The sequence below is a fragment of the Botrytis fragariae genome (assembly GCF_013461495.1).
Source record: "Botrytis fragariae strain BVB16 chromosome Unknown tig00000012, whole genome shotgun sequence".
In the NCBI taxonomy this organism is placed as follows: domain Eukaryota; kingdom Fungi; phylum Ascomycota; class Leotiomycetes; order Helotiales; family Sclerotiniaceae; genus Botrytis; species Botrytis fragariae.
Window position 1 is genome coordinate 2,009,321 of NW_023500989.1, and position 27,031 is coordinate 2,036,351.

At 43.6% G+C, this 27,031-nt stretch overlaps 11 protein-coding genes across 11 annotated transcripts; 8 read left to right on the forward strand and 3 right to left on the reverse strand.

Moving 5' to 3' along the window:
• Positions 1 to 1,035: 1,035 nt before the first annotated feature.
• Positions 1,036 to 2,851, forward strand: Bfra_002839 (putative glycoside hydrolase family 13 protein; the record flags this gene model as incomplete). The annotated part of the gene is made up of 2 exons (XM_037333252.1): positions 1,036 to 1,312; positions 1,371 to 2,851. 2 exons carry the CDS (start codon positions 1,036 to 1,038, stop codon positions 2,849 to 2,851), a joined length of 1,758 nt encoding a protein of 585 aa, XP_037195380.1.
• Positions 2,852 to 3,438: 587 nt separating this feature from the next.
• On the reverse strand, positions 3,439 to 5,004 carry Bfra_002840 (uncharacterized protein; the record flags this gene model as incomplete). The annotated part of the gene is made up of 1 exon (XM_037333253.1): positions 3,439 to 5,004. One exon carries the CDS (start codon positions 5,002 to 5,004, stop codon positions 3,439 to 3,441), a length of 1,566 nt encoding a protein of 521 aa, XP_037195381.1.
• A 580-nt stretch (positions 5,005 to 5,584) lies between these two features.
• Positions 5,585 to 6,949, forward strand: Bfra_002841 (putative golgi transport complex component cog5 protein; the record flags this gene model as incomplete). Its single annotated transcript, XM_037333254.1, has 1 exon — positions 5,585 to 6,949. One exon carries the CDS (start codon positions 5,585 to 5,587, stop codon positions 6,947 to 6,949), a length of 1,365 nt encoding a protein of 454 aa, XP_037195382.1.
• A 1,570-nt stretch (positions 6,950 to 8,519) lies between these two features.
• Bfra_002842 (putative heterokaryon incompatibility protein) lies at positions 8,520 to 10,496 on the forward strand (the record flags this gene model as incomplete). The annotated part of the gene is made up of 1 exon (XM_037333255.1): positions 8,520 to 10,496. One exon carries the CDS (start codon positions 8,520 to 8,522, stop codon positions 10,494 to 10,496), a length of 1,977 nt encoding a protein of 658 aa, XP_037195383.1.
• A 2,571-nt stretch (positions 10,497 to 13,067) lies between these two features.
• Bfra_002843 (putative glutamyl-trna amidotransferase subunit a protein) lies at positions 13,068 to 15,752 on the reverse strand (the record flags this gene model as incomplete). Its single annotated transcript, XM_037333256.1, has 10 exons — positions 13,068 to 13,248; positions 13,345 to 13,735; positions 13,789 to 13,954; positions 14,037 to 14,155; positions 14,198 to 14,369; positions 14,444 to 14,590; positions 14,612 to 14,700; positions 14,747 to 14,936; positions 15,348 to 15,382; positions 15,452 to 15,752. The coding sequence occupies 10 exons, from the start codon at positions 15,750 to 15,752 to the stop codon at positions 13,068 to 13,070; spliced, it is 1,791 nt and encodes a 596-aa protein (XP_037195384.1).
• A 1,389-nt stretch (positions 15,753 to 17,141) lies between these two features.
• Bfra_002844 (putative allantoinase protein) lies at positions 17,142 to 18,812 on the forward strand (the record flags this gene model as incomplete). Its single annotated transcript, XM_037333257.1, has 2 exons — positions 17,142 to 17,693; positions 17,745 to 18,812. 2 exons carry the CDS (start codon positions 17,142 to 17,144, stop codon positions 18,810 to 18,812), a joined length of 1,620 nt encoding a protein of 539 aa, XP_037195385.1.
• A 613-nt stretch (positions 18,813 to 19,425) lies between these two features.
• On the forward strand, positions 19,426 to 20,479 carry Bfra_002845 (uncharacterized protein; the record flags this gene model as incomplete). The annotated part of the gene is made up of 2 exons (XM_037333258.1): positions 19,426 to 20,097; positions 20,288 to 20,479. The coding sequence occupies 2 exons, from the start codon at positions 19,426 to 19,428 to the stop codon at positions 20,477 to 20,479; spliced, it is 864 nt and encodes a 287-aa protein (XP_037195386.1).
• Positions 20,480 to 20,558: 79 nt separating this feature from the next.
• Positions 20,559 to 20,871, forward strand: Bfra_002846 (uncharacterized protein; the record flags this gene model as incomplete). The annotated part of the gene is made up of 2 exons (XM_037333259.1): positions 20,559 to 20,603; positions 20,704 to 20,871. 2 exons carry the CDS (start codon positions 20,559 to 20,561, stop codon positions 20,869 to 20,871), a joined length of 213 nt encoding a protein of 70 aa, XP_037195387.1.
• A 147-nt stretch (positions 20,872 to 21,018) lies between these two features.
• Bfra_002847 (uncharacterized protein) lies at positions 21,019 to 21,756 on the forward strand (the record flags this gene model as incomplete). Its single annotated transcript, XM_037333260.1, has 1 exon — positions 21,019 to 21,756. One exon carries the CDS (start codon positions 21,019 to 21,021, stop codon positions 21,754 to 21,756), a length of 738 nt encoding a protein of 245 aa, XP_037195388.1.
• Positions 21,757 to 22,220: 464 nt separating this feature from the next.
• On the reverse strand, positions 22,221 to 24,796 carry Bfra_002848 (putative ankyrin repeat containing protein; the record flags this gene model as incomplete). The annotated part of the gene is made up of 4 exons (XM_037333261.1): positions 22,221 to 23,337; positions 23,392 to 23,462; positions 23,514 to 24,288; positions 24,363 to 24,796. The coding sequence occupies 4 exons, from the start codon at positions 24,794 to 24,796 to the stop codon at positions 22,221 to 22,223; spliced, it is 2,397 nt and encodes a 798-aa protein (XP_037195389.1).
• Positions 24,797 to 25,304: 508 nt separating this feature from the next.
• Bfra_002849 (putative aminotransferase family protein) lies at positions 25,305 to 26,677 on the forward strand (the record flags this gene model as incomplete). The annotated part of the gene is made up of 2 exons (XM_037333262.1): positions 25,305 to 25,987; positions 26,041 to 26,677. 2 exons carry the CDS (start codon positions 25,305 to 25,307, stop codon positions 26,675 to 26,677), a joined length of 1,320 nt encoding a protein of 439 aa, XP_037195390.1.
• Positions 26,678 to 27,031: the final 354 nt, after the last annotated feature.

Genomic DNA, 27,031 nt, shown 5'->3' on the forward strand with positions numbered 1-27,031 from the left:
GCTTTCTGAAACTGATATAACTCTCGCATCAACCATACTTCAGACTCGTCCAAGTGACCAGTCGTCCGCGAACGCAATTATGCTTTCACTTTTGACACGTGATTATTTTTCTTTTGTTGAACCAATCATAGTCTGTCTGGCAGCGGCCATTAGTCAGCCCCGCTTATCCCCGAAACGATCACCATCCCACCATCATCCCACTTCCTCCTGACTCAAACGCCTCTTTATCAAACTCCCGACTCCCAACTACTCACCGTGCGAAACCTTACCATCCATCGTGATCGACCCGAATTAAAAACTCTTTCAACTTGCCATCACGCGGAAACCCCTTCCTTATCTTCTTGGAACACAACAACATCCTTTCAATTCCGAAACAATCTCGATGAAGCCCATTTCCCGCACGGTACATGCTTCCAAGGCTTCGAACAAGAAGGCTTTGATTGTGCATGAATCAAAATAGATGGAAAGAGATGAGAACGAACAAAAACGAATCGAAAACACCTACCAATTCATTCTATTTCTGTTCTTATTCGGCGGCATGTGGAAAGATCATCTGACTCTTTCTCCACATGCAAATAAACGTGCTTGACGTGCTTTTTAACGGACCCCTCGTACTTTCTTTTGGCGGGGTATTGGACCCTGGACCCCTTGTTTCTACCCTCTTTTTTATGCGGTGAGATTCAGTTGCGACAAGATATTCATGATTCGGGCATGAAATGCTGGGGATCCTGTACAATGAAATCTTTACACATGAAATGTATAAATATGAGCGATCATTTCACCGTTTATGCGGTGTTACTTGTCAGGTTACTTGTGTATCTTTGAACAACACATAAACTCTGTTGCTCTCACATATATCTCATTCATATAAGGCTGTCTCTTTCTCAATCAAATTTCATAGAAGGATTCCAGAAATCTATTTACCTGTCTTCTTGTCAATCATACCAATTTGAAGATACCATATAGTGTATACCCAAACAGCTGCAATACCTATTTGTATATCTTCCCACCCCACTTCCCCCACACAAACTCAATATGGGATCAATAGCTAGAAGAACCATTGGTTCGACCCATCAATGGTGGAAGGAAGCCGTCGTATATCAAATCTATCCCGCCTCCTATCTCGACACCACCGGATCTGGAGATGGTGATCTCAATGGTATCACCTCGAAATTACCATATATCAGATCTCTCGGTGTAGATGTGGTATGGATTTCACCTATCTATGCATCTCCTATGAATGATATGGGCTATGATATTTCGGATTATCGAGCTATCAACCCTATGTTTGGTACTATGGAAGATTGGGAACGTGAGTCACCCCCCCTCATTTCTTTCTCGAGACTCTCAGAAATGCTAACAACACACAGGTCTCTGCGCCAGAGCCCACGAACTGGGTTTGAAACTTGTAATGGATCTCGTGGTAAATCACACCAGTTCCGAACACTCATGGTTCAAAGAATCCGTCTCCGGCGGTCCTAACGGCCCCAAAAGAGACTTCTACTACTGGCAACCACCCAAAAATGGTAAAGAGCCCAATAACTGGGGTGCCATGTTTGGTGGTTCATCCTGGGAGAAAGATCCTTCTCATCAAACAGACGAATACTATCTTCACGTCTACGATGTCAGCCAACCCGATCTTAACTGGACAAACCCAGCCGTTCGCAACGAGGTCTGGGATATCATGCGCTTTTGGCTCGATAAGGGATGTGATGGATTTCGTATGGATGTTATCAATTGCATTTCGAAGGAACCTGGATTTCCCGATTTCGAGGTCACCGATCCGAGACTTGAATTCCAGATTGGTGTAAGAGGCAATTTCAATGGACCTCACGTCAAGGAATATTTGGAAGAAATGCATCGCGAAGTACTCTGCCATTACCCCGAAGCATTTACCGTGGGAGAGACCCCAGGACTCAAGAGACCTGAGAGTGCATTGGGCCTCGTACAAGGAGGGAAACCTCTCCAAATGATCTTCCAATTCGAACACATGTACTTCGATATTCAACCCGGAAAGAAACCCTTCTTTCCTCGTCCTTCATGGGATCTTACCGATATCAAGAAAAATCTCGGAGAGTGGATGTCTTTCAATGCAGCGAATGACGGCTGGGACTCTCTTTATCTAGAAAATCACGACCAGCCGCGTATTCTTGGACGCTGGGCAAAAGATACTCCGGAATGGAGAGTGCAAGCTGCGAAAATGTTAGCATTATTCCATGCAACTGGCAGAGGAACCTTATTTGTCTATCAAGGACAAGAAATCGGAACGGCAAACAGCAAGTGGTGGACAAATGAAGAGTTCAGAGACGTAGAAGAGATTAATTTCTTCGCGGCTGAAAAGGCACGTCGGGAGAAAGAATCGAATGGGAAAGAAGTAGATATGACTGATATTTCCCGCGGAATCCAAGGCTACGGAAGAGATAATTCGAGAATGGGTATGCAATGGGATGACTCTCTAAATGGTGGATTTACAAAGGGTAAACCATGGATCAAGACGAATGAGGAATACAAAGAAATCAACGTCGCAGCGCAAGATGGAGTTAAGGGAAGTACGCTGGAATTCTGGAAACAGATGATTAAACTTAGGAAGGACAATCCCGTGTTGTGTAAAGGTGGGTTTGAAATGGTGGATCAGGAGAATGAGGAGGTTTATGCATATTTGAGGAAGGGAGAGGAGAAGGAATATTTGGTTGCCTGCAATTTCAAAGAGTGGGATGTTAAATGGAAGGTTCCGGTTGAGATGGGAGGATTTTTGTTTGGAAGTTATGAGGAAGGAGTGCAGAGTGGAGAGGAGGAGGGTGAATTGAACTTGAGACCGTTTGAGGGAAGAATATATGTTAGAGATATTTGATGTGGAGAAGTATGATTTAGATACTCGTTGGAGCTCAATGCAATTTTCTTGTCTCATGCAAACTTTCGCTTTCTCTTCGTGTGGTATGTATGAATTGGTGAGATACATCGAATGCTTTTCGTGTCATCTAATCACGAGTATAGCAGACATTGAGATTCTTCCACAAGGCACTGTTCCGACTCTGTGGATCCAAGTGAGAGATTCGATGACGCGAAATATCCAACCAGATAAAATTCCTAACATGTGGTAGTTTATATCCAATATTAGTACCAATAGACGTGAAAGATAGAAGAAAAATCGTTCTAAAAACATTGTGACGAGAAGCCAGCATTGTACTAGTAGGTCACTCAACTTTTAAAACGGGTGAGCGAATGCGACGTAACATTGGTTACCCAATTTACATGATGTTTATTGAAGATTATAGAATCATTAAAGCCATTTCAAGATATTTCATAGATGTATCTAGTAGTTTGTTGTTGAATCTTCCTTCTTGTCACTGCCGTGTTACTTCAGACCTCTCAGCTACTTTCCAAGCACGGTTTCACCCAAAAGCTTCACAAACGCCAATCATATTTGCCCAATCATAACTAGACATCCAGCATACTTCTGATCTGTTGTGGGGGAGCCGATACAGAAACAGTGCTATTAGTGCTTGCACCATGTTCAGACTCAACTTGTGTCACTGAACTCGCTTCGGAACCTCTCGCCCTCGTTGGATTGTCTCTAAATCTCCCATCAGTATCCAGATGTGGAGGATACGATATGCCAGCGGTCGTTCTGGAAGCTTCAACACTTCTTGTTAGGCTTTCGATATCTCTTTCATGCCTAGTAGGTGACGGAAGATCTTCCATTTCCACCTCTCTTCCTAATTCCCTTGTTCTTGGGGCTCCACCTCCGACTTCAGCGACGTTGGCAGTTATTCTCTCTTGTATAGTGGCAATTTTGTTCTCACCATGTAGCCTACTCCACCATCTCGGCTTTTTCGTGTATCCAATCTCCTCATCTGCTGCTACATCACGAATTCGTCGCTGTCGAAGTAAATCACGATCCTCGTTCGGATTCACGTAGCCACTGATCTCATAGACGAGCAGTATGAGAGCTATTGGTCCCCAACTTAAAGGATACATGACTTCTAATTTCGTTTGAATGTTGAGAGGAGATATCGGAAAATAGAATGAAATTGTAGCGATATATCCGATCATGATTAGAGAAAGCAAAAGAGTGAAGACGAATTTGGCTGGGGTGTGTTTGAAGACTGCAATCGAGCGGTTTCCAAACCCCTGTTCGTGGGATATATAGTGATATATCGAGTGTTGTAAGGAGTATATTGTTGTTAACCAACCTCCAAAAAGAAGAAAAGCTGCGAGCTTGAACCGGACGTCTGTTGCGGCCGGTGCAGCAATATCATTGCTCTGATCCAAATCTCGTTGCTTTTCGAATGAACCCCAGGATCTTGGTATGACCAATAAGAAATTTAACCAGAAGAAAAAATAGAAGACCAAAGGAATCACTAGTTCGATCTTCGTCCGTCTGTCATCCTCCCTCAATGCGCGTCGGTTTTCAGGGATATCAAGCATTTGTCTCTCTTGCCAGCTGCCCCAATGTCTTACACTCTCCCACAAGGCTGCCATAGTTGCGGGTATCATCAAGAACCAGAAAAAATTCGTTAAAGCGAAAGGCAACTCCGGTAAAAAGTATCTGTCAACATCGACAGTACTTATGCCGCTAATACCTCCACAAGTTCCGATTATAAGCATCCAATACCATTGCCATCTTCTACTCACTGCGCGGAACCGTTTTCGAGGAGATAAACTTGTTCGGCCGTGTTTTCGCAGGTTAATTAACGTGAACATAATACTGATCAGAAACAAGATTCCCATTGCGAGGCCAATTTTGGACCGCGCTCCCATCGGCTTAATTGGTGAATAACATGATGTGCTATTAAGAAATGTGCCATTTTGGAGTAAATGAGGGGTGTATGGGTCGAAGAGAATGAAGCAGAGGGATCCATTGGAAAATGTGCCATTGGAGTAGAAGGTATAGTTCCAATGTTTCAAGGTTGTAAGATTGTAGTGCACTCCTTCGATGAAGGTGTCGCTGGCATTATCACCAGGTGGAAATGGTATAAGGTTGCGACTATCTAAGGAAGCCATCACGAAGGAACATTCAGTCTTTGGCAGATTGCTTCGAATAAGCATTCATGAGCCCGGTAGTTTCCCTGGATGGTGGGACAGGAGAATCATTAAAAGCACATGGTAGTAATAGACAATATCCGGAGGGTGTGAATTGTATTGTATTTAGAATAACCACAGTATGGAATGTTGATAAGTTGTCAAGCAGACAATGCTTCTGGAGATGCCGAACATTCCGTTGATAAGCCTTCTAATGGTAATCGCAGCTCCGTATTATAGCTATAATATGAATGCAAATCTTGAATAAAAATTGAAGACCTCGCCGGCTCAGTAATAAGGTATTCAATTTGAAACGACCATATTTCCCTGAGTGGAGAGGGGAGTGAAGGGAGGAAGTTGATAAGAAGCTCAAGCTTCACCATAAGTCCTTCATGTGATCCGTGCATTTAAAAGTCTCCACAGCGGCACTAAAAGCTCCACGACAGCTACTCACACTACTGTAAATCATAGGTGTTCAGGGTCGTAGAGGTATCAGAGATATTAGAGCGTTCAATGCACCAGCAGATGGGCAAAGGAAAAAGAACCCAATTGAACAGCAAAAATGACATCCGCAGATGAAGAAAACTCTTACATTGATTACGAAACTTTCCTCTCGCCCACATTCTCCCCTTCATCATTCGCAAACTCCCTTGTTCTGGGGACAAATAATCCTACCGATACCCCTCTCGACCTCTCCACACCTCTCTCCCGTGTGCTATTCGATGCGCAAGAAATAAATACACATATTGATACCCTTACAACAAAGAGCGCCCTTCCTCTCCTATCGCATACCCAAGATCAAACCGAATCGAGTCAGAGGATAGTACAAGAGATAGATTCGCAGGTCGCAAGTCTCAATGACGGATATAAACGACTTGAGAAGGAAGTCTTAGTACGATATGAAACCGCAGAGGAAGTCCAAACTGTCGCCAGTAGGTTATGGGAAACCGTAAGACTAGGGCGAGTAGTAGCACGGTGTTTACAATTGGGAAGACAACTTGAGATTCAGCTGTCTGAAATAGGAAATACGGGTGCGCCTGTCAAGGTTCCGGGTGCAAAGGAGGATCACAAAGCTTTGGTGAGGTGTTCCAATACACTACTGAACATACGAGAGCTTTTCCAGAAAAGTGGCCCTGGGGAAGAAGGTCACGGTTTGGAGAGAATAGAGGTTGTGCGGACGCTTCAAACATCGATTATCAACCCCGCAGAACGAGTCGTACTTTCCAGATCACAGCAACTTATTCGCGAATTTTCGATGAGCAATCTATCATCCAGCAGCAACACATCAACATATGCGCAGACCAGGGATACCAAAGAGCGCACAGATTCGGCTTTGAAAACTTTATACCTTCTATCCTCAACATCAGGACTTAACAGCAAGAACGCGAAGAAACTAAAATGGGAGCCAGATCTCCTCGTTCAATCGCTTCAGGATTATCTCCGGACTGCTCTCACTAGTTCACTGGCATCTCTTTCTCGTGCTCTTGCTACGCTTCCCACACTCGATCGAACTCTTCTCGAGGTATCCGCTCGATGCCAAAATGTTTTAGCGCTGGAATCACTACTTGCATCTATACAGCCACCGGCGCACCCAAACTTGCCCTCAGATGATATGGCACCAGTCAATTTTCTCCTGCCTTTACTCACATCTTTAGAAACTGGTTCATTACCAAGTTATTTCTGGAGGACTTTAGCTGGCGGATTGACAACAAAGGTACAAGAAATTATCAATAAAGGTGGTGTTAGCGCTAGAACATTGAGAAGCAATCGTAACAGTGTCAGGGATGCTATTCGAGAATGTGTCGTGAAAGGGAGCCGAGCACCAGCTGGAATCACTGCATTGAAAGGCGAGAAAAAAGCAGATGCTAGCTGGGAACGAGAAGTAGCGGTAATGGTTGGAAGTGTAATGGGTCCATTAGGCCGCTGAAGCATATCATGTATTCCATGGAATGATAATTAGTGCAGGTTAAGAGCCAAGGCGAATCTCTAGGTTTCGAGATATTCGAGATATACCCAGTATGCGTGTGGCCCTCAAAGCCCATGAACACCCGCAAGGCCACTCGCCGTGCCTGGATTCTTAGGAGTACGGCTGCCGTCGATACATGTCTGTCTTTGCCAGCTGAAGATATGATGTGCAGGAAGGGGAAGAAACGTTCAGACTAATGATATATACCATCATATGATTGAATGAGAACTATGCTGAAAAGCATTCACCCCTTCCATTATGATATAATCGCATCTTTGTGTGTGTCCCTGAGTTGTTCATATTCGCTTCTCTTTGTACGAAGTCAGATATATTCTAGTGAATGTTCCATGCTGTTTCATTTCATGAGCCTTCTCCTAATAAGTATGCAGAGCAATCGGCTGAGTTAACAACATTGAGACACCAATCGCTAAAGCTCTTAATATTCAGTTGACGTCTATATATTCAAAAAAGAAATTGATTCATCTTTAAGATCCGCTATCTGATCTCATTCGCAGATCTCATCGTCGCATTGGCTGGCATGATAATCCGATTCATCAGTACTCAAAGATCAAAACATGTGCATTGAACTTAAAAATGCGTATAATCACCATCGAGAACCGAATATAATCACAGCTTCAAAAAATGAACGAATTTAGTGGCTCAAGCGAGCGACTGGGAGAGACCCACATATGAGCCGTAATGTAAGAATGTTCATACAAGAAGTAGAATTTTGCGGGGGGGGAATTGGTACACTATCCACGCCTATTCTTACGATCATCTAGCTGATAGGTATGGTTTCCTGGAGTTTGAGAAATCTTTGCAAGGCATTTAAAGGCTGGACATTGACAAATGTTTAGTACATAGTTCCCCTCAAGTTAATTCACTACTATTGGGGACCCCATTTTTCCTCATTTAATCCGGCACGGAAAACATATATGAACTCCTTCAGACATTGATGTCAGGCCCAGAAGGAGGCCCGGATGGGTGGACAAGGGATAATTTTTATGACTGACCTCGTCGAGAAGTCAACGACGCACCTGCTCCTGTATACTACCACATTTGAGGTAATTCAAGCTCTAGCTATAGTGCTGTCGTTTGACACATGTCACATACATTACTTCACTGTCATTCAATAGGTCGATATGCGTGTTGCCATTCATTTGTCTGATCCCGTTTCTCGACTAAAGATCATTCATTGCCAATGACATGAGGGCGCGCCAGAGAGAATAAACCCATTTCACAGCATGCCATATCTTGATATTTTCAGAACTTCTGACCAATTGACGAAATTTTTGTTTATGCATGCAGCTACAAAGAGGTAGAATGATAGAATATCACAATATTTGATTGGATTGTAAGCGAGCTGTGGGACGCAACCAGAATCGGGTATATTTCGCAATGTGGAAAGTTTAGGACACTGTCTCTTAACGTCGTGTTCTTGAAGAAGTGTGCGATCCCAGAAATCTCCCACTCGTATCTCGACCTCTCTCAATTGCACTGCCCAAAACCTGAGCATAGCATCCTAGCCAATATGGATCACTCGATGTCGGATGATAACCAAATGACCGCTATTCAGCACATGCAAAGCTGGCTCTCTGCTTGCGATGAGCAACATACATGCAAAGCTCTCACGCTAGACCGGCCTTCTTGGCTTGTCGATACAGTGGAATATTGTATCGTGCCTGGAAGTAATCCAAACAATTATGTCGCTCTGAGCTACACCTGGCAAGACAGTGCATCATCAGAGAATAAGGAGCCCTTTCAATTACTCGAGGATAACTTACAGATCTTGACCCAGCCTGATTCGTTGCGCAACCACAGTCAATCGCCGTTACCAAAAGTTATCCTCGACGCCATGGAACTGACAAATCGTCTTGGTCAGAGATATCTTTGGGTAGATCGACTCTGCATCATCCAGGATCAAGAGACTGCAACAATATCTGAAGTTATGCGTATGGATCAGGTATATGTGGGGGCGTACGTGACTATAGTTGCTGCAGCGAAGTTTGGGCTTTTTGACAAACTGACTGCGACCCTGAGCGATCCCAGATTTAAAAATAAGGGGAGATTCAACGAACAGTCATGGGAAATTCGTGCTCATTATTCATCAGTCGCCGATTCAAAATGGGCAGAGAGAGCTTGGACATATCAGGAAGCAATTCTCAGCAAACGTGTTATCTTTTTCTGCAATAGGACAGCTTTCTGGCAGTGCGAATGTGCAACATGGGATATGAAGTTTCTTTCTCCAGGAAAGGATCTTGACGAGACTGCGTCAGCCATGTCAGAGTTTTCGCTCATGAGAAGGTTCTCCGTACCATCATATCCCGATTTTGGTCTTTACATGGATCTCATTTGTCCATACAATGGACGCAAACTCACGGATGACAAAGATGGTCTGTCCGCATGCCTGGGTATCCTGAATCGTCTAGCTCCAAGCTTTCCAGGTGGATTCATGCACGGTCTACCGGCCCTTTTCCTTGACTACGCGCTTCTATGGCAGCCATTGAAAGACTGCTATAGAAGAACTAGCACATCTAAAAACGCTCGATACCTTCCATCTTGGGCATGGTGTGGATGGGAGTGTTTCGTGGATCCTTGGAGTTTCCAAGCTAGCTTCTGTCTTGATGGCAACGATAGTTTACGGAAAGATAAAGCAGGTTCTTGGAGACTAAAAAATCTTGTCAGTTGGGAAGCCAGCTCCTCTGTGCGCGGGTATGACAGGCTCGAGGAGACCTCTGATCAACTTTCAACGGAACTTCCTCAATTATCAGTCCCGGACTTGCAACGAAAAGAGACGAATATGACCGATCCTGACCGCAAACTCAGCACATATGGTAGTATGGACAACGATATAGAATCAACATTTTTATCTTGCTTGGCAGAACGTGCATTTTTTCTTCCCTCGGCAACTTTAAGAATTGAGCATAATCAACCGCCTCTCAAACGCGGCATCATGCGCATGTTCGCGGAACCCATTCTGAATGAAAAGCCCCTGTCAAGTTTACCAAGCGTAGTCGTCCTGCAAAATCAAAAAGGTGTGTTCTGTGGTCTGCTACGCATCACAGGAGATGCGGAGTGTGAGCGAGGCATGCCCATGGAACTGGTTGCTATCTCAGAGGGTAGTGCGAGCGTCAAAGATATGGCGATGTGCTTTGAGGAGAAAGTTTTCCAAAATAGTCAATATTGCCACCCTGGTCCATTCAATGCCGAATATGATTCCGAAGGATGGTGGACTGGTGTATCGGGTGGCTCGTCTATCTTGGATGAAAACAACTACGAGGTTGTTACTGAAGGGGATTATGAAGAGAATCGCATCCTCTCTGACAACTGTCTATGCAAGGATTGTTTGTGCGAGGCGCATCTAGAAGATGACGCAATTCGTGAGTTTTATAACGTTCTCTGGGTGCGAAGAGAAAACGGAATTGCGCATAGAGTAGGCTGCGGACGAATAATTAAAGACTATTGGAGGCAAAACGAACCGGAAAAGATGAGAATTACTCTCAACTGAATACTACGAGCTGCTCGTCCGAGATTCTGGTGCTGAACAAATGATCTTACTGCACAATGTAGCGATGAGAACATTAGTAAATGAACGAAGATGGAGAACAATCCTAATAAATAAAGTGATCATGCCCCCTTGTAGAGAAAACAACTACTATTACTATTGAACAAAGGCAGATGGCACTTTGGTCCTCAATAGTTAGTTTCCACTTCTCTAAATTAAGAGATGTATAGATTTGCACCTTCCATACACCTGAATTTCAGCAATGAACACCGAGATTCAAGATATAATAGCAATCCTCTCAAGAATATAACATGGTAAGACAATTAATTGAAAAGATACGAAAAGGCTTCTCACAACTCTAACTCCCTTCATTGCCGTCCGGAGTTCGCATCTATGTTGTCCCATCCCAACCTCGCTTAAATGTCCAATTTCTATCATCGAGATTATCACCATAGCCCTCACTACTACTGTCATCATTACTTTATCGAAACACTCCCATCCCATCTCTCACGCATCTGCTAAATATTCCCAAACTGAAACCTTGTCAGTTCTAATCCTACCACAATAAAATCTCCAACCTGACTAAACAGCAAAGATGACACGCTTCTCCAAATCCCAACGAACAGCGCTGCGCATATAAGAAATTATTATCCACTGGTGAACTTGAGTGATGAATGCGATTCATACACGCTTATAGAGCTCTTTTATGAGGAGTCATTGATCTCATATTCTCTTTCTCGCAACAAGGGGCTAGAAAGTAGAGAATGTGGAGTAAATCAGAAAAGTGCAAGTAAATATAGTGAATATAGTGCAGCTATCTCCACCTTGGTCGTGAAAGTTTCGATTGAGGATTCTCCCGACAAAAGGCTCATCAAATGTATATAAAATCTATTCCTACCCAACTTTGAGTGTCCAACAAGTCAAGCGGGTCGTCAAAACACATAGATGTCCAGCGAATGGGAAAGAAAGTGTTCAGCATTTTACTGCTATTATAAAGATACAAGATTGTTGATAGTAAAGTGCTCCTCTCATATCGCCCACCTCTCTGTTTGTCTATGTCCAGGTAAGGAGGTGAGTAATCACCGTCAATTTTTCTGCTTTCTGTTCGTTATCCGTTGTTTACTCTCATCTAGCACCAGGAAACAGATATCATCATCATCATCATCACCACCAGTATCCCACTCCATCCCATCCAATTCGATTCCATCCCATCCCATTCGATTCCATCCCAACACAATACAACCCATTCCAAACCCATCTCACCTCGCTCCACCCCCAAGAAATCCACAACCTTTCAACTTCACTTTCAAACTAACTTTCCAAGCTCAAATCTTGCTACCTATCTAACAATTATACACCCCTCACTCTTCTCTTTCTCTCACAACCACTACCATGTACACAAAATCACAAAATCACAAATCCCAGTCTTGTAGCTAGGTAGCACAATATTCTCTATAATGATTAATTTCAGGGGTAACTTGGAAGGGTGAGGATGTATGTATATATAGATGTGATATAATATATATATGATATAGGGGTAGCTGGCTAGGTAGTAGACAGTAGATAGTGAATACCTCGATACATACTAGGTACAAAGAGAAATTCTACTAATGAGAAAGGGAAGGAAGGGAAGGAAGGGGAGGAAGGGGAGGAAGGAAATAAAGGAAGAAATGGGAAAAGGGAGAGCAGGATAGATTCCGTATATCTAGATACTCATAGATTGGTTTGAGTAACTAAATGAGTGAATACCCACTTAGGTAGCTTAAAAGTTTGATTCAAGATTCGGGAAACTAAAAAAACAACATATCGATTAGCATCTAAATATATAAACCCCTTTCCTCTTCTACCCTCTTCCTAACCATCAACACTGAGTATCACACACCAACTCCTATGTTGCTCCCAAGATCTCGAAGCCAAGTACTTAGATAGATACACACCACATCCGCTTTAAGAAGTAAAAGAAAATCTATTTTCTCCAGCTTATCTTCTGATTTATTCTCCCGTTTTTTACTATCAAAACTTCCTTCTTCATCCTCTTTATTATCCGCTGGGAAATATTCACCATCGTTATATTTCTCATCATTATCATCATCTTAATATCCAACCCCGTCACCACCTTCAAAATCCCACTATATATTTACCAACCCCATACCAACATCGCACAATTTTCAAGTCCTATAGAAAAAGATCAACCTAGGTATTGAATAAGAGCGCTAGGTTGCAGACGCAAGAAAATCTTCGTATACATGTTGGAAGCTGTTGCAGCAGAAACACGGCAATTGCGATTAATTTATAGCCGTCAAGATTTTGATGCCGTCAAGATTTTGATACCAGCGAGAACCATGCAGAAGATACCTGTGTGAAAGTGAATTCCTCGTTTTCCATAATCTGATTCAGTCTAGTAGGACAATAACAATTTACTCCGCTTCTGTGTGAATCATCTCGTACAAGATAACTCCATATCAAACACCCAGAATCTATTTATGGCCACTCCAACAAGGAGATAATAGATGCCCTTCCTGAATACAGACAACCAAACTTCAACTTCGACTTCAACGTCGACTTCAAATCCCACTAAGACTCTAAAGGTTCGAAATCATTTTGTGCGCCCGCACTACCATAATCGCATATCTCAACATCACACCTCACCACCATCCTCCCCTTATCTCTCCACCTCGTAGCCTGTTCATACGCATACGCCACCCCCATCAATTTCTCATCCTCCCATCTTCTTCCTACGAAAGATATTCCAAGTCTAGTACCAATCGTTAGCTTCATTTTCTCTTTCCCAAACCATGCCATCATACCCCCAGAGAGAGCAAAACACAAAAAAAAACATCAAAAAACTCACGGAATCCCCGGTCCCACCTCCACCATCCTGTTCTGTCTCACAATCTTCGTTTCCGGAGGATAAAATCCCATAGGTACACTCACCACCGGACAACCTCCCACATCCGCTGGTTCCACTGCTACATTTGTGGGTAGAACTATCATATCGCAATTAAATTTATCTAGTAATTTAGGTATTTGTCTTCCCATATGATTTCTTTCCGCCATAGAATTTCTGTATTCCTCGCTAGCTCTAGCATACTTTTTGCCGACTTCGAGAGCTGATTCGAAATGCCCGAGACCACGTTTCGTAGCTTCTTCAGCGGGGGTGGCGATTGTATAGGCGATTACATCAGAAAGGGTATGTAGAGAATGAGGATTTGTGGAGAAGTAAGAGAGGGTCTTATTGATATCTTTAGGGGATGGTTAGCATGTGTGCTTGTGCGAATGAAAAAGGCAGATGTACTGTGGTATATATCTACTTTCAAAGCGATATCATATTCGTCACCTGTACATGAAGATCTATCGGTATCGAATGTTGAATATGAAGTCGGATCTACAATGGTGGCTCCTAAGGATCTCATTGTATCGAGTGCGTTTTCGAACAGATGGATGGTGGTGGGATCAACGTGCTTGAGAATATGACGGGGTATTTTATAATGTTAGTATTCGAGCTGCAAAATACTCACCGGCACATCTCACTGCAATTCGTACGCCGTCTAATCTTCGAGAGTTACACGCTTTAGTAAAATCCGGGATTTTATTTAACTTCTGGCAAAATGTCGAATCTCGAGGATCGGAAATGGTGATAGAATCCTGCTCATCCTCACCTCCTTTATCTCAGCTAGGCAAAAGGACTTGGTCCAAACACTTACCTGCAATCACAGTCAACACGAGTGCTGCATCCTTAACGCTCCTTGCCAATATCCCTACAGTATCCTGACAATCACTCGAAATATACATTCCATATCTCGAAGTCATTCCTACCGTCGGTTTTATCCCTACAACAGCAGATCTCTGCGCAGGTAATATGACGCTACCGGAAGTCTATAGTTTCAACGTTCAGCTTACGCATTCACATCTGATTTGCGTCTTTCAAACGTAAATGAGAAATTACGAACCTCGGTCCCTAGAGCAGCAGCGCAAAGTCCCAAAGCAGTTCCAACAGCGCTGCCGGATGATGAACCTTTAGGATGTTGATCCTTATGATAGACACCTAAACACTGACCACCTACAGCAGACCAGCCAGGAGTACATCGATTATTAGCCTATTGTGAGCTATTTGCAACTCCTAATATAATTGCACCTTGTTCACGAAGTTTAATAATTGTTGTTGCTTCAATACTTGGGATAGCGTAGAGGAGTCCGGTGCAGCCAACTTCATAGGGTGAGAATATGCTTACCCTCAACAAATTTCAACTTACAGGTTGACTTGAGGCCATCGGTCGTGAATAACAAATTCTTAGCCAAGATCGGTACTCCATGAAGACTTCCTTGAGCCAAGCCATGAGACCGTTCTTCGTCCCTTTCTCTAGCAACTTCAATGGCCTTGCGATTGATCTCACTGACAACATGAACAATTGAATTGACTTGCTCGATACGCTTGATGTAAGTCTTCGTTATCGTTAGTGATACGACAAAGAAGTCATTACGGGCATCAACGAGCCCTAATAAGCTGTTCACTTGAGAAACTTCCTTTCTTCAAACCATCCAATATCTCGGTGATTGATATCTGATCAAGCTTCATGGTGGGTATTTTTTGACGACGAGAACCCAAACGAAATCGAAAAGGGTCAATAATAGACTTGAAATCACACATAATGAGAATATCAACGAATTTAGAAGAAAACTCGATGTTTCTTGATTTCATCGACCTGGTGTAATGTATCACGAGAGTGAGTGGTTTGGGTAATTGGTGGTGTTGGCGATGATCTCATCATTTCTCGCAGTTCAGTCGTCAAATCGCGTTCAATTTTCACGCGGCAAGAACGCATTTTGGCTGGCGATTGCCCCCGGCTATCATACGTGATTGAAGTGGTATATGGCGACTCCTACATCTTCTTGAAAACAACATATCTTTCTCTGCAATTCATCTTCCCTCAATCGTTTTCAATTAGCTCTTCACTTACTTGTATTGTGACGGCTGCGGTGAGCAATGTTGATTGAAAAAGTCCACTTGAGGATACTCGTGTACAATTTCGACAGTTCTTCACAATCAATTGGTACGCTGTAGTGAGCGGATCCAATCTTCGAAGCTGTCCAAGTATTCCATCCAACCGAGGCAATATCCATGGGACAATCAATTCTGAGTTCACGATGATTATTGCAAACGCGACTTGTTACATCCCGTCCCATCCCATCTCGATGCTTTGCATCTTCCGCGGTTCCAAGACAAAGTCGATTCCTGCTTAAGACGTACGTTTTTGGCATTGTCATCGCAAAGCAATGCTTGAGAAGATTCCCAACAATGTGTCAAGCCAATGATTCGTACGGCATGGATGAATGCTCAAAGCCACATACGCATATATATTGGACTTGGTATTACTCGTGAACGATTATGAGTTTTCATCGAGTAATTATCGAGTAATGATCGAGTAAGAGAATTGGATGGATTGAGTTCGTGCGGTTCGTTATGTATCAGCTAACAACCTCGACGATAGGCTAAACTTAAGTCCGATCCGGCATCGGGATTCGCCTTGGCTTTTTAGTACTTCAGACGATGCAACCGACGAGCCAACCCATGTAGGTACGTGTACCAGGTAATCAATCAATCTCTACGATGTACGAGTATAATCCAGCAAAATATCACGAGAACACAATCAATACACAACACGCACACAACCCAAATTAATTGTGGCTTACATTATCATGGTCGTACAGCACACATGATTGATAGTGAACATCAAAATTGTTGGATGGATTTGATGTCCTTTCCACTGCGGTGTTCGTGTTGACATTTCCACGCATCCACCACATCCACCACATCCACCCTGAATGAATGTTCGCAGCTTCTCCTTATGCAATGTCTTCGCATGCCGAGATGTCCCGAACTGAAAACTTCGATTACCCTAACATAGAAGGTCTAGCATTTCTTATTCTTTCTAGCCTTCCTGACTAGGGAGTTGCTAGAAGAAATGCTTTACTCGATCAAAACACATCATAGGTCATTTTAAGGGTTCAAAGCATGTCCCGACCGCTTGTTCCTTACGCCAGGGGGAAAGAAAATCTTTATTTATGGAGCTCTAGACTGAGCTAGTGGCTTTCTCATCTTGATCCAGGATGGGAGTCATTGGCCAGATACTAATTAAGCTTGGTCGTATTAGGATCAAGCCTATCGACCCCTCGGATTGGTAGTTGAGAAGAAAGATAAGGGATTCTCGATGGATTCTCGATGTTCATGATAACGATTTTGGCGTGGGAATATCTACATCTTCGGATTCTTCCACCGTGGCATAGCTACGGACAGTTACGGTATCATACGGGAATGCACTCCACATTACAGTAAGCCTATCGTAGTTGGATTCTTTCTATTTGTGTTAATCAAATTTCCTTATATCTCCATCTTCCCTTTCCCCAGATTTGAAAAAGTTCTTCAAGTTCTAGAAATTCACTTGAACAAAGAAAGCTCCCCCCTTCATTTCCCTTATCAGTCATTCCAATCATTCTCGAATCTTTCTTATCTATCACACCTCTTATCCCCCACGATAAGAGTTATTCCAGTGGATATTCTCTCGAATCACACCTCAATATATCTTCAATTCGTTCTAAAGAACCTCTTGATACTTTATTTTCCATTATTGCGTCACCAAGGTCTTCAAGATGACTACAACATACCCATACCCAACTCCTTCCGCCACCCCACCCCACGATTCTCCACTACAACCTACAGTCCTCGTCTCTTCGAGAGCAGTCATCTTCGACGAGAATGACAATCTCATTGTCTCGCCTGCAACAATCACAATCTCACCCTCAACCGGCAAGATTATATCCATCTTACCCACCGTTCTCCCACCCTCTAGTTTTCCACCAAACACAATTTATGTCGACCACACTCCTCATTTGATCCTTCCGGGATTAGTCGATGCACATGTTCATCTCAATGAGCCGGGTCGAACCGAATGGGAAGGTTTCAATACCGGTACCAAAGCTGCTGCATCAGGTGGTGTCACAACAGTCATTGATATGCCATTGAATGCTATCCCACCAACTACAACCATTAATGGATTACAAGAAAAGATTAAGGCTGCACAAGGTCAATGTTGGGTTGACGTTGGATTCTATGGTGGAATTATACCTGGTAACGCCGAGGAGTTGCTTCCGCTTGTGGAAGCGGGTGTCAGGGGGTTTAAGGGCTTCCTTATAGAGAGTGGTGTATGTATTTTCGTAACCAATCACAGCTGCAGACACTAATAAAAGTAATAGGTCGATGAATTCCCTGCCGTCTCTTCCGACGATATAGCCCTCGTACTCAAGACACTCAAAGATTCTTCTACAACTCTCATGTTCCATGCGGAAATGATTCCACCAATAACAGCCTCAGTGGGTGATGACGTCCAAGTATCCCTCCCACCTCTCCAGCCATCAGGACCTCTGACAGCATACGATACATTCCTATCCTCCCGCCCTCCATCCTTCGAAACATACGCGATTGATCAAATCCTCTCGCTTGCCCATCTCGCTCCTTCTCTCCATCTTCACATCGTACACCTTTCTGCCATTGAAGCTATCCCTCTCCTCCGCGCCGCTCGTTCATCTGGGATAAATATTACCGCGGAGACCTGTTTCCACTACCTCGCCCTTGCATCTGAAGATGTATCCGAGGGTGACACTCGTCATAAATGCTGTCCACCTATTCGTTCTTCAGCCAACCGTGATGGCCTCTGGAACGAACTCTCACACCCGGAATCCGTCATCAAAACTATCGTTAGCGATCACAGCCCATGTACTCCTGAACTCAAACTCCTACCCGAGCATTTATCCCATGGCTGTGGCGCCATGCGCGACGATGCTAAAGGAGTGAATGGTGCATTATTAAAAGATCAAGAAGCCAAAGAAAAGGGTGATTTTTTCGCCTCTTGGGGAGGTATTTCTTCGGTTGGTCTTGGTCTTCCAATTCTCTGGACAGAAGCCACATCTCCTTCTCGTGCTTCATCTTCTTCCTCTATTGATATTCTTGATATCGTGAGGCTATGCGCTGTGAATACGGCTAAGCAAGTCGGACTTCAACATCGTAAAGGAGCGTTGAGACCAGGGTTAGATGCGGATATTTGTATCTTTGAAGATAATCACGAGTGGCTTGTAGGCAGAGAAGAATTGCTTTTTAGAAACAAAGTCAGTCCGTATACCGGAAAGACTATGAAGGGAAGAGTAAAGGAAACATGGGTCAGGGGAACTAAGGTTTATGAAAGGGGGGTCGGAGACATGAATGGAATGGTTGTTAGAAAGGAAGGTCCTGTTGGAAGGTTGCTTTTGGAAAAGAGAACTGTTTGAACTTAGGTTTTAGATGAAGGAGTACTTGGAATTGGTAGGTGCTCAAGGTGTAACGATTTATGATATAATTTGGAAGTTGTTGGTATGGTATGGCATGGCATTGGTATGGGATATAATTGCATGTATGCCTGAACGGTATGAAGGAAAACTTGCATGTCGATTTAGCTTTAAGTTGGTTGCATATATTTGATGGTTATGAAATAGAATTTATGGCATAATTAGCATGTTTACTGGGCCATTTTTCTCATTCATACTTTCGATTTCTCTTCGTGGGTTTAAAATGTACTTTGTAGGACCTTTGATTGTGGCTGGGATCAAATGTGGCGTAAGGACGAAGCTAACCTTAATATAGTTTGGCTTCAAACGTGACTCCGGAAGAGAAGGGGACAACATAATTCACCATTCTTCAATTATTCTTCGTTCACCAACTTACTTAAACTTCCAATTCTACATTTATATACTTAATCTATTGCTCGAAATATATCATTTTTAATCCGAATGCGATTTCAATCTCAATTATAAGACAACTTACTCAAAGTCCTGCTACGAAAATCAAGCCAAGTCCAATAACCCCTATCGTCACATAAGCCCTCAACGATCCACGTGCATCACAATGTCAGACTTTCTACCAACCGTACCTATCTTTCAACCTCCCACCACCTCAGCTACAGAATACAAGATTACCACGCCTGCCACCACCGACCCCTCACTTGCCCACGCATCCACATCCGAGAATCCGATTCTGCACCCCCGAAAATTCGATCTAGAAAGTGACACCGAACTATACCTCCATGAAAACCGCGTAATCCCTCGTCTATTTTTCTACGAGCCTGAAGGAGAATTGCAAATCTCAAGATTGAAGATGTTGAGAGAGGGTTATTTTGTGGGACATCCGAGGACGTTGGTTTTTAGTGTTGCTGGGGCCGTGGCTCCCGTGAAACGTGATGCTCTTCAGGCTTTGGATCTCGGATTTGGGTTTCCTTCTGCTTCTTCTTCTTCGGGGTCGAGAGATACGGAGGAAAAATATAGAGCAGCGTATTCGGTGCATTTTGGACCGAAGTCTAGGTATAATACTACAGGTAAAGTGAAGGAGACGGGAAGCAAAATAGAGATGCAGAAGATTGCCGAATTGGCGGCTGCGTGTGAGGCATTGGAATTTGTGGAGTTGGAATGTAAGATGAGGGTTAAGGGGTTTGAGGATGTTAGTGGGGAGATTGCTGCGGGAGGATTGGTGGTAGGTGTTACGAGTAGTACGAATTTGTGGTATGGGATCACGGAACATATTGTAAGTTTATTTTTCTTCGGGTTTGTGTGAAGGCACGGGATGAGGATGATAAATAGGGGTTGCCATATCTGGCAAGGTACTTTGGTTATATCGACCAAGACCACATGTCAAACCTTCCCCACACACCCTCTCCCACCCCTTCAAACCAACCCATCGAACACTTTACGGGTCAAAATTAACAAACCTACAGTACAAATGGAAACGTAACAACTTCCACAACTCAAAAGGCAACAAAGTAGTAGGCGAAGATCTATGGAGAAGAATCGATGAATGCATGAATCGATTCGAATTCAACCAGACGAGAGTCGCTTGGTTGTTATGTGAAAAGGGAGATAATGAAGCAGAAGAAGCTGCTCAGAAAAAGGTCAACGAAAATTTGTGAGGGGCGGACAGTGGGTGGTGAGTGAGGACTCTTGTTTGAGCGAGGATAGAAAGGGGGGTAGATGAATAGGAGAACCAGGATGGAAGAGGCTGTAGTGGCTGTAGTGGCACAGATCATTGTGTATGTATGATATGTATATAGGTGTTTATATATTTATCACGGGGCTTTAAAGTTTTCCTCGCGTAAACTCCTGAATTCGGAAATTCTCAGACATAATTATTTAGCGTCTAGGGAAAAGACATAAGACATTGATAGTTCGTTTCTTTGAGAAACATGGATTGGCAATAGAAGGGGTAAGGGCTGATGAAGGTACTTTCCCCCTCCTGAACGCTCCTGCCGGCTTCTCTTTTGCTGAGAAGCTCAGCAGCGAGCGACGGGCTTATACAAAATGATGCGTAAATTTTTTAAACAACTCCCTATACACAATCAACGATATCAAACACGATTTTGGATCCCCATCATTCAATATCTCAAATTAACTCAACGCAGCGCAACCAACAAAACGATCAATTTCACCTGAGCAGCGGCTAGAATGCAACATGCCCATCAGTATACATGTCAATGGGACAGCCCCCGTCAGCCGTCGAGAAAAACTCTACCAAGAGCTCATTCACCGCAAAGTCGTTCTGACCGATTTTCAACACTTGCCCACTGTAATTTACGACTGGCAAACAGCCGAAGGACCCTACTTTCCAAACATATACCAAGGACTCGGCGAGGGAGAATCCGACGGGGCTCCCAAAAACCTCATGGAAATGAGAATCGAACGACATAGACATCTCATGGCGTCGAATTCGGCAATGCCACTCATAGCCCCATATGAAGTATGCCACCCCGGAGATCTTGTATACAATGTGCGCTATACCATATCCGCGGCTCTTGAATGTTTAAATCCGGACGGAACGAAGATTGAACCGCGATTACTTCATGGACCGGATGCACATAATGTTATTATTCGAACTACGTATTCGACGCCTCCGCGTACAGCGATACATAATATTCCGCATATGGAACCGGGGGGTTTGTATTCGTGGGATAATATTAGTATTAAAGCGGTGCAAAAGATGTTGTATGCGCATGGGATGATGTTGTTTGGGGCGGATGGGAAGAGGAGGACGGTTCCGTTGGAGGATGAGGTTGTGAGGGAATTGATGGGAGATGTGGAGGAGTGTGTGAGGGGGGGCGTGGGGGATACGTGGAGATTGGGGGATAATACTATTGGGTGTGCGGAGGAGGAAGATAAGTTAGATACGGAGTACCGTTTTCGATCGAGATGATGGAGAGGGATTGGTGTTGGTGAGGATGGGATGGATATGTTTATGCGGGGCGAGAGAGGATACTAGCTGAAGTTTTGACACAATTATGCCGCTCGCTAATAGCTAAGGCAATGAAGTGGAGGGTGAGGAATTATTTGATACAGGCTCAATGATCAATGGCGAGGGAAGCTAATAACATAATGTTTTTATTGATTATTAAATTGTTTCAATTCATTCGTGGAGAAAAATCTATAGAAGCTAGAAATAGGTATACAATAGAACTAAAGCTATTCCTTGACGACTAGAATGCTCCCCTGCGCATGTTCTTTTTGACGCCTGGTTCTCTTTTCTTGATAAGATTTCCGTCCCAAAACAGCCCCGTACATTTCAAGGGACGCCAGAAAGACAAACCATTTCCTAACACATTATCCAGATTCTTTCTCAAATATCTCTATGTGAATGCATGTCGAAAACACAAATTTGTACTAGATAGTAGCTCTCTTTGCCAATCTGATAAAGGGACAACCAAAATCAGGCGAGATGGTCATCAGAACTTCCTGCGCATCTTCATAACATTCATCCGAGTCTTCCTCTTCGAACTCCCCATGTACTAGTAATCCCGATTCCATGGCACTCTCTACACTTCTGTGCTCCGCTGCACCCTGATTAATAATGTTTAGTAGGTCTTCGAAAGCGTTCAGTAATTTATCCGTAACTCTCGATCTCTCTCGTAATCTGGTGACAAAATCCCCGAACACGTAGTCTTTGTCAAATTTAATTCTCAGATGGTTGGTAGAAGCAAGAATGGATATAGTATCCAAATCTGCATATTGAGCCACGAGCCCAAGAAGATGCGGCCCTTTCAAGCGAGGACATTCACTATATTCGTACCAGCGATCAAGGAGTAGTTGGAGAACATTATGGTTGTTGTGTATTATGGCGGTGGTAAGTGGTGTACGTCCAGCTTTTGACGTTACGTTGATGTTAGCTCCATATTCCAAGAGCAGCATCGCGTGACTGGCGCTATTACCACGGGCAACTTGTAGTAGTGGCGTAACACCATCGACATTGCTGGCTTCAATGTCTGCGTTAAAATCGAGCAAAGTTTTAAGTAACAAAGGATCTGAAGCATTTCGCGCCGCGCAATTCAAAGGACTGCCGAATTTGATACCGTTTGGGAGTACAGGATCCGGATAAGCTCCAGCTTCGAGAAGTAGTCTAACACACACGGTATGATTCTGGTTCGATGCTAATGTAAGGGGTGTGTTTAGTTTATGGTCTATATTGTTGGGATCGGCGCCATAACTCAATAATGTTATCACCGAACGTTCATCTCCTCGAGCTGCTGCCCATTCAAGCGCAGTACGACCCGTTGCATCAGGAACATCAATTTGATTGGGATTTTGTAGGATCTCTTCTTCTAGATCTTTCATTGACAATCTCAGAACTATCTTGTGAATGGCGGCGAAATTTTGGTTCTCCACGAAATCACTACTGGCACCTAGCAGCCTTAAAATCTCAATAATCCTCTCGGATATTCCACCACGAAGAATAACATCACAAGCCTTGTCACTAGGGCATTCATCATTGGGAGATATTGGTCTAAAAGAGAAGATTAGTCTGAGCTCTTGGGGACTGACAAATGAAATAACATACTTGTAATCGGCGTCTGCGCCTGCAGATAATAAGAACCTACAAGTCTCGTACTGCTGGCCATACAATGCCCACTGTATTTTAGAATTAGTAAAAATAGGTAGTCAAGGGTGGTTTTAACTCACGCGAAGTAAAGAGTATCCCCGAGTAGTACTAACATCACGAGGTGATGCCATTCCGCTCATGAAAAGATTTTTCAGTCCTTCAATGTTACCTTCCAAAGCAAAATTGACACACTGGGCGGAGTCGGGAACTCGTCTTAGGGTGGTTAGAGACATTTGTGGTCCAACATTCGGTTGGTATCCCAACTGGAGACGAATTATCTGAGACCAACAAAAGCCCAAGGGAAACCAGTATTCGAAGCTCATATGAGGAGATTGTGATTTCTCGCATGTGGCAGTATCGCATTTCTGACTAAGAAGAGGCATGCCAGCATATCCGACGAAGAGTTGGCCGAGGACACGGTCCATGAATCCAGGTGTACTAGATTTTGTTTGGGAGTGACATGCACATATACATCCCGCACGACAAATGCTTGCGTATTGAGTGAGCCGAATGCCCACGGCTTCGGGACGACTGGGCATCTTTGGCGGTCTTTCTTTGCTGACTGATCTAGATAGGCGTCGTCGAGATGCTGGAGGACCCATATTGTAAGAAGGACCAACTTGAAGAAATTGGCTGTTTTGGATCTGAGTTGACTGAGTCTTCAGCATTTCCTCAACTCGACTAATCCTCTCGTCGACCTGTTGATATGTGTGATTGAGTGTCTCCTCAACATTTTCATGGTGGGAGGTTATGTCGCGAAGAAACTCCTCCCAGGAAGTGCTTTGTGCTTGGGCAGTTTGCTTAGTGACTGTAGACAATGTCTCGAGATCGAGACGGACACGCATCATCTCCCGCCTGGGATCCGGATTAGCTTGTGTCTATATCTACACATTGTGGCTCCAAGGTGCCATGGAGGAGTTTATGCATACGAGTTAGAAGCCCCGAGAATAACATTGAAACTAGATTTGATTTCTCTTATCTCTTCCTGTAGACTTTGTATCTTGGATTGTTCTTTTTGCCAGAGGCGTATTTGGAAAATGATGGCTCCATTTTTGGTTGTTAATGCGGTGAGACGGTCGATGATTGTCTTTAACTCCTTCAATTTCAGCTCCGCCCTCTGCAAAATGTTCGGAATAGATATCGTGTCTGTTCGTGAGATCTGAGGAGAGGATCTTGATCGTTCTTCAACGACTCTACCAACCTGATAGAGAACTACCTCAATGTCGGATATTTCGTTGCTCAGTGCGTGGAGCCTACCAGGTAATTGCTTGCAAAGCGCTCGCAGTTCTGATAAGGCTGATCCAATCTGTCCTGCGAGCGTAGCAACCGCTATCACGCTCGCAGTTACTGACAGTGGATCCATATCGAAATCCCGTTTGACTCGTCCTTTGAATTGGTCAAGAAAAGAAGGATTTCAAGTGAGGCAGATCAATTCCATTGCAACCATTATCTCTTCACGGATAATAAGGTGCAGTATCTTACGGTTACATTGGTTTGATAGGGTTGCAATGTAGTCTGAATCGGGGTTTGGACTATCTACGCGACGATCAGATGGCGAGCCTTTGATTTGGGGGCCATGATATGTATCTTTTGGAAATTTTCTAGGTATTTATGCAAGTATACCGGTATCTTCATCCAAATTGAGAAAGCTAGCGACCTCCTGCATCAATATTACCCAGTAACAATTATTTTGAAACCTTCATCATATCCGGGGCGCCTGCAGAGCCAATAAGCATTCAACTCATTATCCCGGAAGTTACATTTAAACGGGGCCACGAACTAACCATTCATCATTACCGAGACCTATGTATAGTTTGTATCCGCCTTCTAGATTAATAAGAAATCCGATTAAAATACATTCGATTGCGGAAATGAGTGCAATAGAAGAATTCGGGAGTAAAACAAGAGAGAAGCACTTCAGCTTCAACAAACAATACCACCCGCTTAACCATGGCTCATTTGGAGCGTTTCCGAAAAGTGTGCGCGACCATCAACGCATGTTGCAAGACGAGATAGAATCATACCCAGATACATTTTTGCGATACACCTATCCCGAGCTACTGAGCGCATCTCGCCGCGCCATTGCACCTCTTCTCGGAGTGGAAGCAGATGAAGTTGTGTTCGTGCCGAACGCTACTACGGGCATCAATACTGTTTTGAGAAATCTCGTGTATGAGAAAGGCGATGTGGTTGTTTATTTCAGCACTATCTATGGGGCATGTGAGAAAACCCTTCAATCTATCTGCGAGACCTCGCATGTTGGGTTGGAGATGTTTCGCGTTGAAATTGATTATCCCATCGAAGATGAGGATATTATTTCCAAATTCTCAGGTGCTGTTGAACAGTTACGCAGCAAAGGGAGGAATATCAAGGTAGCCATTTTTGATACGGTGGTAACTTTACCAGGCGTAACATTTCCATGGGAAGCGATGGTGAAAGTGTGTAAAGATCTAGGTGTATTAAGTCTCATCGATGGTGCACATGGAATCGGGCACATTGATCTCTCGCACTTAGGACAGGTTGGACCAGACTTTTTCGTCAGTAATTGCTACAAGTACGACTCAAACTCCAGCAAAGTATCATTTACCTATAATTGACCCTGAATAGGTGGCTTTATGTTCCCCGGGGATGCGCTATATTGCATGTACCGATCCGAAACCAGGTACTCATACGAACCACGCTCCCTACATCTAAATCTTTTCAGTTGGCGAAAGATTCTCCCAAACCAAGCTACTTTGATGAAATATTTCAAAAAGTTTCAACAATTGACCCCACGCCATACATCTGTATCCCTGAAGCATTGAGATTCCGACAAGTAGTCTGTGGTGGAGAAGAAAAAATCCGCAGTTATTGTCAAACTATCGCGCTGACAGGAGGTCAAAGAATGGCGGAAATTCTCCATACGGAAATTTTGGAGAATCTGTCAGGTTCCATAAGCAAGTCTTGTTTCGTCAATGTCCGTTTGCCTTTACGGATTGTGCAGACTTCCGTCGAAGTTTCTGCTGAATCCGAGACTGAGCACTTCTCAATAAACTCCTCAGATGCCCCTAACATTGCTAAATGGATCGAGGAAACGTCAATCAAGGAATGTGATACGATGATCATTACTAAATATTATTCAGGGGGCTTATGGGCTAGAATTAGTGGTCAAATCTATCTTGAAATGGCAGATTTTGAATGGGCAGCACAAACACTGAAGGATCTCTGCTCAAGGGTCGAGCGAGGACATTGGAAGCGGGTGTGATGAAATGGAAAACAGCATAACAAGAGTAAGCGCGAATTTTGGCTTCGGATGTTTGTTCAATACCTCTCATATGCATGACTGCCGCATATGAAAATATTTGTGAATTGCAGCTTCGGCCCTTAAGGAGTAGCTATCAATATAATCTTGGCATGACACTCAGAACAACACTTTTCTCCTTACTCAATACTAAAGCATCAGCCAAAAAAATCTTGTATGCCATGTATTTTCCGACTTGCAAACATCTTTACCCGCCATTCCACGCCCTATAGTGATTTCCCAATCAGGAAACCATACTCTACCAATAGATGCATAGCCACCCCCACAAACTCTGTTGATTTCCACCATCGCTTTTGC